Below are 9761 nucleotides of genomic sequence, written 5' to 3'. Positions count from 1 at the left end.
GGAATCAATAGAGAAATACAATGATTTGAGTACAATCACTCAGTGAAGAGTTTCTTTTTCTCTCACTAAGTCACTCCTTTTGTGTTTTTCTCTCTTGAATACAATTTGTAAGCATTATCGATGAAGAACAAGTGATTGGAAATGCCTCAAACTTTGGAATTTTAATTCTCATAATTCCTCTGGAGAGTGTCAACGGTTAGAAAGGCGTAGAGGAGTATTTAAGGAGGTCATTTGGTCCATTCCAATCAACCCATTGAAAAAAAATCGATTAAGGAAAACTTGTAGCTGTTTGAAGATTGAGGTGAAAATCCGATGATTCTGGTCATCCATACAATCAGAATCTAGGTTTCTATAAATAAATGCTTCCAAAAAAAAAAAAAACTTGTCTTCAAATTGATTTTATCAATCCATGATTGATTTCATCAATATATTTAGAAAAAATAAGTGAGATTCTTCGTCAGAAAGCCAAATAATACGGATAAATCTTGCACGTATTGAACCCTTGTTAGAAGATCAATAATCCTAAGTCTAATTATATCTCCGTTCTTATCTTGAGTTCAGTCTAGATCTCGCTAGAGTGGGAAAGACTTATGAAGTAAAATAGATTTTGACAGCATTCCACGATATAACACAGAAGTCTAGTATCCTTTAGAGTAAGAGTAAGAATAAGAGAAGGTAAATTTTGTCAACTTCAAGACCTGATAGGAGTTTTCTCAACACCTAGGACTTCAAGTGAAACAAATCAAAAATGGTATTATCATTTGTTAAGAAAAATATGCAAGCGAATTAAAATTGGAAAGACTCCTTGATTTACATTTTGAGAACTAAAATGAGTTCAGGTACTGAAAGGATGTTTTAGTTAACGCTAATTTAACAATTAGCATAACCAAGTCCACTAACCTAAAATCTGGTTTGTGGAAGTAAAGCGACCTCCAGCACTTTATTTAGCTCTTAACCGGTCTCTGAAAGATTAGTGGTGGCTCCTAAAGTAAAAAACAATTTCCATAATCAATAATAATAAATAAAAAAACCCAGTTGTGATTGAAAGGTTTGGAAGAATCCATGAAAGTCCGAGGGACACCTCACACTCACCGCCCACTTGGCAATCCATCATAATTCCTTGTGGTTTGCCTTGAGAGGGTCGTGGCATTCTCCCAAATAAAGGCTCAAAAACTTTACCTACTGTATGGTTGGTTAGAGCATTGGGAATTTCCAGTTCAAGAACTGGAGATTAGCTGTCGAATCCCATGAATTTTATGAAAACCGTTCTAAATTAGGCCTCAAATTGACTATTTCATGGGTTTATAGGGTGTTTTATGTTCCTCCATGCCCGTGCTCCTCCATTAGTAATAATAATAATAATAATAATAAAACATATATATCTGAGTTGGGATCATTAAGTAATTCTTAAAGCCTGAATGGAGAAAAAGGAGAAAAAAAGAAGAAAATCCTAATAGCCCAATGACTGTATTCCCCATCTCAAGTTCGTGACTCGCAACCCTCCACTAAGTGATTCTTAAAGCCTGAATGGAGAAAAAGGAGAAAAAAAGAAGAAAATTCTAATAGCCCAATGACCATATTCCTCATCGCAAGTTCGTGACCCGCAACCCTCCACTAAGTAATTCTTAAAGCCTGAATGGAGAAAAAGGATAAAAAAAGAAGAAAATTCTAATAGCCCAATGACCATATTCCCCATCGCAAGTTTGTGACCCGCAACCCTCTACTAAGTAATTCTTAAAGCCTGAATGGAGAAAAAGGAGAAAAAAAGAGAGAAGAAAATCCTAGTAGCCCAATGACCATATTCCCCATCGCAAGTTCGTGACCCGCAACCCTCCAAAACGGTCTCTCTAAGCCCCAACCTTTTTATTCTCTCGTCCCTCAACCCCACAGTCCCTGGACCGACCAACATATTGTTAATAACTGATGGCTATTCTAATATGCCCTATCCCCATGGTCCATAGCAAAACTTTTGTGCCCTCTGTAGCCATCGTGGATGGGGGACCTTCTCCTCCCCTCACCGCGATCAGGTCCTCCCAATTTTTTGATAAAAGTTCCATCTTTCATGACCATATTTCACTCCAACCTGCACAACATGTGCCTATAATGAGGGGGCCATATAGCGAAAGCTTGGAAGAGTTGGGGGTTCTGTTCTATATGTCCAAGGATATCAGAGGTTGGCATGGTCTTCGAAATGTCTGTATAACTGTTAAGCCTGAACAAGCCTTCCACTGTCTTAAAATATCAGAGGTTGGTACGATCTTCGAAATTGCAAAAGGTGAAGATGTACCTGCCAAACCTGAAAAATGATTAATACGCCTACATGTTGACTTTCCAGAACTTAGAAACTTTTCTCCTAACACGCACTTGGACCGTAACAACATCTGCCTAACTCCAGTATTTAAAAACTCCATCGTATATGCGAAGGACTCGATAAAGTCTTTGTTTCGCCTGTTAAAGAGATAGTCACTCGGCCGGGTCGAGTATACTAACTACTATACCAGAGACAGAATTGCTTTAAGTGATTTAATGAAATTTACATTACTCTCACCAAAAATTTTGCTAAGACAACAGTAACGTTATTTACAATTAATAACGGTGCATTTCTCGCTACAAATTTGTTTTACAAGTTCATGGCAACTGGGGGGACTCGTAGATGAGTTTAAATATAAATTTTATAAGTAAAACATACCTTATTACTTCTACAAAGGAAGCTAAAAAGAAAAGGATAACGGCACGCTAAACAATATGTTTTTTTTCCCAGATTGATCATTATGTTAAAAAAGTAAAACTGAAAATACTAATGAGATTGACTAATCTGTTAGCTAGCCAACTTGGCATCTTATGTTGCTTTCAAAATAATTAATTACAAATTATAAAACATAAATAATGTAGAAGAAAACAACCCTTAATCACTTGATCGGTGTTGACGCTCAAGAGAACTTCAATGAATTTCACTTATTTAAGAATTTGCATTAGATTGGTCATCACAGCTATTCTCAAAATCTAATTTGCAATCAAGGAAGAATGGGGGGTTTTCAATTGTCATTAGTACTTATTATTATTTGAAGAAATAAATTGAACTCTAATCCATAAGAAACGAACTGAGGTAAGGTCTCACATGGTCATGTGAGTTTTCTCAAGAACCAAGATTGGAGCTATGTCAAGTAAAATTTGAATAGGATTATATTAAATTAGTATAAATTTTAAATTTAGCTTTGACTCATCCAATCTAAGATTGTAATCTCTTAGGTCCTTACACATCTTCATTTATGAGATTCGACAAAACAATATAGATTTTTTCATCTACTAAACCATTATTCATATATTGATTTGATTTTATCTTTATTTCATCTGTTATTATATATAGCCAATATCACTTGTCTTGATTTTAGTTCACTAGAGAGTCTTTCTAGAGCAACTTGATTTGATCGAAAAGAATGATTTGCCATATGAATGTATAATGATTCGTTATCAGTCTCAAAGCCAATATTTCAAATTTTTTTTTTTTTTTTTTATCTTTGAACTTTAATTGACCTTTCTAATGACATTAACATTTTTTTTAGTGATAATATTGAGCTTGTAATTATCTATGTTTAGATATTTAATTAGCTCTAGAATCATCTGTTTCCTTATACCGCTTTTTCTCTTTTCATATTAAAGAAATCTCACTTAGTGGAAAGTCTTCCTCACAATGAGACCCCCCCCAAAAAAAAAAAAAAAAGAAATAAAAGTAAACGTTAAACAGGTAAATTTGTGGTGCAAAATCCACCATTTGTTATTGAAGACTAATGGTACCGTTAGCTTATCATCTTCCCCTGGAAATCACCAATGATGGAGTACCTGTCTTTGATGCGTTTAGCAATATTGGTCGCTTTTACACAAGTAAAAGATGCTTTTTTAAAAAAAAATAAAAATAAATTAAAAGAGTAGTGGTACGTCCACTCAACTCTACCAAGAAGCGTCTCAAAAGATTCGGAGAAAAAAAGAGGAGGCTGCTCCAAGGAAGGACGGGCTCGACGGTCATTATAAATAGCCTAGATATCTAGCTAAATGGTCACATTTTATTACTCACAAGCACCCTGCAATAATCGCGCCATCGCTGCTACAGCGCCTGCGTCACTTAGTTCCGTCCGACAACTCTCCTTCTTCTCGACAAGACCCTTGTCTTAAATTCGTCTGGCCATTCCTCGGACACAAGAATGGCGACAACAAAAGACCCTGAGCTCAACATCCCGAGTAACGAGCTGCCCCCCTTTCAAAACCCGAGGTCGGCGCTTGAACGAAGCGTTCTTTCCTTGAAGAGATTGTATGGGAAGCATTACCCTCCTGGTTTCCACAGAAAGGTAAATTCTCCATCTTCCTCCTCCTCCTCCTCCTCCTCCGCTTCTTTTCTGTGATTTTCCCATGCCGTCTGGATTCGTTGCCCAAAAATCTATATCCGTTTGCTTGTGAAGTTAGAGATAACACTTCCCGCTTGACGAAACTTGCAAAGGACACGTATGTACCGCAGGTGGTGGCCGAGATAATAGCGACGTATCTGCTGGTGTTCGTGACGTGCGGGTCGGCAGCGCTGAGCGCGAGCGACGAGAACAGAGTGTCGAGGCTGGGGGCCTCGGTGGCGGGAGGGCTGGTGGTGACCGTCATGATCTACGCGGTGGGCCACATCTCTGGGGCCCACATGAACCCCGCGGTCACCTTCGCTTTCGCCGCCGTCCGACACTTCCCATGGAACCAGGTAAAGGAAACTATTTAAAAGGGGACGCTTTTGACAAAGTCCATTCTCCTGTAATCCCCATGCGATGCATTTTTCTCATCGTCACAGTCTTTGGCCTTTGCCTAATTCAAAGAAAACAATTACTTCTGCTTTTCCTTGAGTTTGGACGCATTTCAAACTCGTGGATTCATGCCGTGCGGCTTTTTCGTGCTTTTCGGTCCGTAGGGTCTTTTTCTTTCCCTGCTCAGAAAGGGTGTGAAAACTCATAATATTTGCATTAAATGTTTAAAAGGAATATTCAATTAAGCAGTGACCGTTTGCGTAAGCACGTTGCCAAAATATAAATTTGCATCACAAGTTTTCTCTCTTACTTGGGACTGAGTTTTACAAATCTCCCTATTTAGAGAATTGGCTTCACCGTTATCTTTGGGACCTAGGATGTTAAAACTACTATGCTCCGATTGAAGTGGCCATGAAATAGGAATTAAGTACAGCAGAATTAGCCACGTCTGAAATTGAAAAAAAAAATTACGTTTATAAATTTGCTATTTTTTTTTAAATTAAGATTCCATTTGTTCAATGGAAAATGAACTTTGTTGAAATTCTATTTCAAGGGATATGATTTTTTTTATGTGTCAAGTTATCTTTGCAAATAGAGAGATGTAAATTTTTTATATATGTTATTGGAAGAATATGAAATGTTACATAATATTAAGGAAAAACACCAAGTATAGCATCCGGGACTAGGTTCGGACGTTAGGACTCACGTATGAGTCATTAGAGTACTAGGTCTAGCACCGGGGTCTTTGGGACCCAAATCAAGGCCATGGGGACCCAAGCTTATGTCTTGGGATCGACGCTCTAGGCTGTTGAAATCTAAGTTTGGGTGTCACGGACACATGACTCGTGTCTGAGCCACTAGAGAATTAGATCTAGCACTGGGGTCTTTGGAACCCAAATCAAGGCCATGGGACCGAGCTCATGTCTTGGGATCGACACTCCAGCCCGTTGAAATCCAAGTTCGGGTGCCACGGACACGGGTCATCACTTAAAATAGCAAGTACGGGTCCTGCCAATTCTAATGTTAGATTTAGATCCCCGTCATCACTTAGTCTCCCGCTCAAAATAGCCGGAATTGAAGTTAGAAAAGTATTCTGAACATATAGAAAATGTGGGAAAGGTAAGGACGATGACGCCCATCTGTCGGGTTTTGCCCGATGCTGATCTATGCATTGAATGAAGGTGTTTTTTTCCTGTCACTGTGGAACAAAACTGAGATAATTGGTGAAAAAGAAATTAATATTATGTGGCAGAGAACATGTTGCACTGTGCGACACAAATTATTGTAGGAGAGGACACGAAGTACTGTCACATGGCCCGACTCTCCTGACCAAAAAGCTACGAGGCCTCATGGGTTGGGCCCCTTCCTCTTTAATTGAGAGAGGAATTGGCAATGTCAATCAATCTGACGACGTCGAGTCTCCTTTTGGGGTTGGTTGTACATGGCTGAAGGGAATCGATTAGGGCGAAAGAGAAGCGAAGGGGCACCACACACATTTCTCAGCTTTTCCGGCTTATCCTAGTCGATTTTCAATGAGATTTAAAAACCCTCTCAGGAGTGAGATAAGTTGAAGAGGTGATTGATTATCTTCCATTTCTCTTCTATGTTAATCAGCCCTCCCACTTGATGATGTCTATCCTTTCCTCTTTCCTGGTAAATACCAAAATCTGTTTTCTTCTTTGCAATTACTCTATCTGAATACACCAGAGGGATAGGTCGAGTGGTCTAAGATTCTCGAGAAAATCCCAGTTTAGTAAACAAAACGTGGGATCCTCCATCCCAGTTTATTCGGTGCGTAAAAGGCATTGCTTTCCTTTATGGATGAAAATTCTTCTCAAATAAAAAATTGGAAAGGTAAGATTGTGCCTTCTCTTTTATTGTCTGAGGCAATTTTTCTCACACGAGTTGAAGAAGTCAGAAAGTTATGTAAGTTCCAGAATATTATTAAAAAAAAAAATTACGGTTTGATAATTATTTATTGCAAAATAATATATTCTAAAAGCCTTCTGATGTTTCCCATTTGATAAAATTTCAAATTGCGAATACCGCAAGACATTCAAAAGGTAAAACGTCAAGAGTGAAAAAGTCAACAAACAGACTAACATGGGAAGAATTTGATTTGTACAGGGAAGAACATTAGGTAAATTTCAGGGCATGATGGACTTCGTATAACAGTAGGGATGAGCATTGGTCTCTCCCAGTTCAGCTTGGAACCAGATCGAATCCGATTCTGGCCGGTGCTTGGTTTCAAAATTTGGAATCGGCAATAACCGATTCGGTTCCTAGTTCCTTGTACAGAACCGGACATACAAACTGGACTGGCGGATTCTCTTTCCTGTTCTCATGCTTTCTCTGTCTTATCTCGTTTAAACTGGAAAACACAGTGTGATTCATTAGTAGTTTGAATTCGGTTTGTTTTTCCCTTGGGAAGAAGGTGGCCTGACAACTGTCCGGAGAGATAATTTCTTTCGTCAATGGAGTTATAAGATGAAGCTTCACTTGGCCTTTCTTAATGTTGGTTCTAAGAACATGGGCAAAATATGAATTAGTCCAAGACCATGGCTGTCTTTAGGACTGTGTTCTTGAATACTGTTTTGACTTAGCTTCGTTATCTAGGCTCTAACTTAGTACTCTGCGTCAGCACCATCTTTCCAACATGCTGCACCCGATTTAATTCATTTTAGCTGCGCTGAATGCCCATTGTTTTTTTGAATAGCATTCAGTGATTGTCCCCTTAACAGGTTGTCTTTGAGCGAGGAAATTTACTTCTTGTTGATTCTTAATCGAAGTGATGTCAAAAAAGAAAAAACATTGGCTTGTTCTCGGGTTGACTCTATAACCGGCCAGTCTGATCCGATCCAATTCTAGGGATAATAGGATCTATTCCTGTTTTCACAAACTATGAACCAATTCTAACTGGGTATGTTCTTGGCAGGGAACCTATCCACCCTAGAAAAATCATTCAGAACGTTGCTCTCTTTGTTTGAGAATTAGGAAAATGATCAGTGATGAATCCCCATGTGGAATGCCACAAGCCGTGAAGACAAGCTGGCCCAATTGTAGTTTAAAGCGAATACAAATCCAATTTTAATTTCGAGTAATAGAAAGGAGCTGGTTTCTCACACAACCGGTTTGGAACTTTCATGTGTGTTGCAGGTCCCACTTTATGCTGCTGCTCAACTAACAGGAGCAGTCTCCGCTGCATTCTCGCTGCGCGTACTCCTGGATCCTATCAAACTTGTTGGTACCACTTCACCTTCGGGATCAGCCGCCCAAGCCTTGATCATGGAGATTGTGGTCACGTTTTCCATGATGTTCGTAACTTCAGCGGTAGCCACTGACACCAAAGCTGTAAGTATCACAACACTGCTTTATTTGGAGCAAAAATTAATAACTATAGAGCTTTTCTTATTAATCCATTTCCTTTGCAGATTGGAGAGCTCGCAGGTATAGCAGTTGGCTCTGCAGTATGCATAACATCGATACTGGCAGGGTAAGAAACAATATCACTAACAATACTGCAAAGTCAAGTCTATCAATCGCATTTTCGCAGCAACCAACAGATACTAGACAGGCATTGCTAGCTAAAACCAGAACAAAGAATAATTAGTCTTAGATAGGCAATCTCTACAGCATAATAGGACATGCAATCCCATAACTAAGAGACTGAATTGAACACTGGAAGATTGTGGAACCTAGCTACTTGACCATTGTTATAGGTGCTAAAAACCCATACCAAAAATTGAAGGGACACGATAACAGCAATTTTGACCGCAAAAAATGAAATTTTGCACTGTAATTGGCTGACCATAGTACATAAATTAGCCATGACGATAGCTGAAGTTTAGCTCACATTGTAATCCACCTCTACTTGCCTGTAATACTTATAGAATTCTGCCCGTGTTATGCTTTCTCTCTAACACGGAAATTAAGTAAAATGATCCAACTTCACTGGGAGAACATGCTCCAAAAAATTCGAAAAAAAAGAAAGTGTCGCTAAGATGTGATATGCAGACCAATATCAGGTGGATCTATGAACCCAGCAAGGACAATAGGACCAGCACTTGCCAGTTCATACTTCAAGGGACTATGGGTATATGTGGTCGGGCCGGTGACAGGGACGCTTGTCGGGGCTTGGTCTTACAATCTTATCCGGGTCTCAAATAAGCCGGTCCATGCCATCGCACCTTCGTTTTCGTTCAAACTTCGACGAACGAGGAGCTGCGATGGCCAGGAGAACAATGAACCCTCTTGATGCTCTGTTAGAAAAGGGAGAGGTTGCATCGGTTTCTAGGAAAGCCAATGTCATATTTCTGCTTGTGTCCTTTATATGGCTGTATTTCTCGTCATGACATATATACATAGCAATGCCAATGGATGCTCTAGTGTTCTGACATCTAAAGTTCTGGCACATCTGTATTTTTCTTTCTTTATGTTAAAAATATGGGATGCAATGTTCAAGTCTGCTTAGTTAGGCGAAAGTCCATTTTTTATCCCTTAACTTCTGCATTTCTTTCCTATAAAGTCGTTAAACTATGTGTCTTTTCAAGTTCTTTAGCGTGCATAACTTTTCTAATCAAGCCCCTTTTCGTGTTTGTTTCGCTAAACAAGCAAATGTGTATAAGTAAATTAAGATTAAAGTTTGATCGTAATTGAAGTAAAAACGCTTATACACGTGTTTCCAAAGTATTCTCGTGCATTTAAAAAAAATAAAAAACACGTAGAAGAGATAAATGGGCTAATCATATTAACCTTGTACGGTGCTCCAAATTTGGTTACGATGTTCTTCGGATTCTGAACACGAATGTCCGATGTCCTCATAGTAATGGTTATGACGTTCTTCAAACTCTTACCATGAACGTTTGACACCTTAACACCGGTTATGACGTTCTTGAAATTTTGACCACACGGACATCTAATGTCTTCTAGTAATACTGGTTCTAACGTTCTTCAAATGCGGAATGTCTAATGTCTTCGTACTGTAGG

At 38.9% G+C, this 9761-nt stretch overlaps 1 protein-coding gene across 2 annotated transcripts; it reads left to right on the top strand.

Annotated features, from left to right (window-relative positions):
• The first annotated feature begins 4077 nt into the window (after window positions 1–4077).
• Window positions 4078–9268, top strand: LOC104421992 (aquaporin NIP2-1). Of its 2 annotated transcripts, none has more exons than XM_010034191.3 (5): window positions 4078–4343; window positions 4511–4735; window positions 7932–8126; window positions 8207–8268; window positions 8801–9268. In XM_010034191.3, exons 1-5 carry the CDS (start codon window positions 4200–4202, stop codon window positions 8940–8942), a joined length of 768 nt encoding a protein of 255 aa, XP_010032493.2. In that variant the 5' UTR covers window positions 4078–4199; the 3' UTR covers window positions 8943–9268. The 2 variants fall into 2 exon arrangements, with proteins under 2 accessions (XP_010032493.2, XP_010032492.1); XM_010034190.3 differs by having other exon boundaries at window positions 8790–9268.
• The last annotated feature ends 493 nt before the right edge of the window (window positions 9269–9761 follow it).

The sequence above is a fragment of the Eucalyptus grandis genome, chromosome 10 (genome assembly GCF_016545825.1).
Source record: "Eucalyptus grandis isolate ANBG69807.140 chromosome 10, ASM1654582v1, whole genome shotgun sequence".
Classification (NCBI taxonomy): domain Eukaryota; kingdom Viridiplantae; phylum Streptophyta; class Magnoliopsida; order Myrtales; family Myrtaceae; genus Eucalyptus; species Eucalyptus grandis.
Note: the sequence above shows the minus strand (reverse complement) of the source record. Positions and strands in the feature narration are given on the sequence as shown.

Bases quoted from the DNA above. Each gene is read 5' to 3' on its own strand.
- LOC104421992 (XM_010034190.3), top strand. From the start codon at position 4,200: ATGGCGACAACAAAAGACCCTGAGCTCAACATCCCGAGTAACGAGCTG. The intron at 4,344-4,510 runs GTAAATTCTCCA...TATGTACCGCAG, and splicing joins CTCCTGGTTTCCACAGAAAG to GTGGTGGCCGAGATAATAGC. The intron at 4,736-7,931 runs GTAAAGGAAACT...TGTGTGTTGCAG, and splicing joins GACACTTCCCATGGAACCAG to GTCCCACTTTATGCTGCTGC.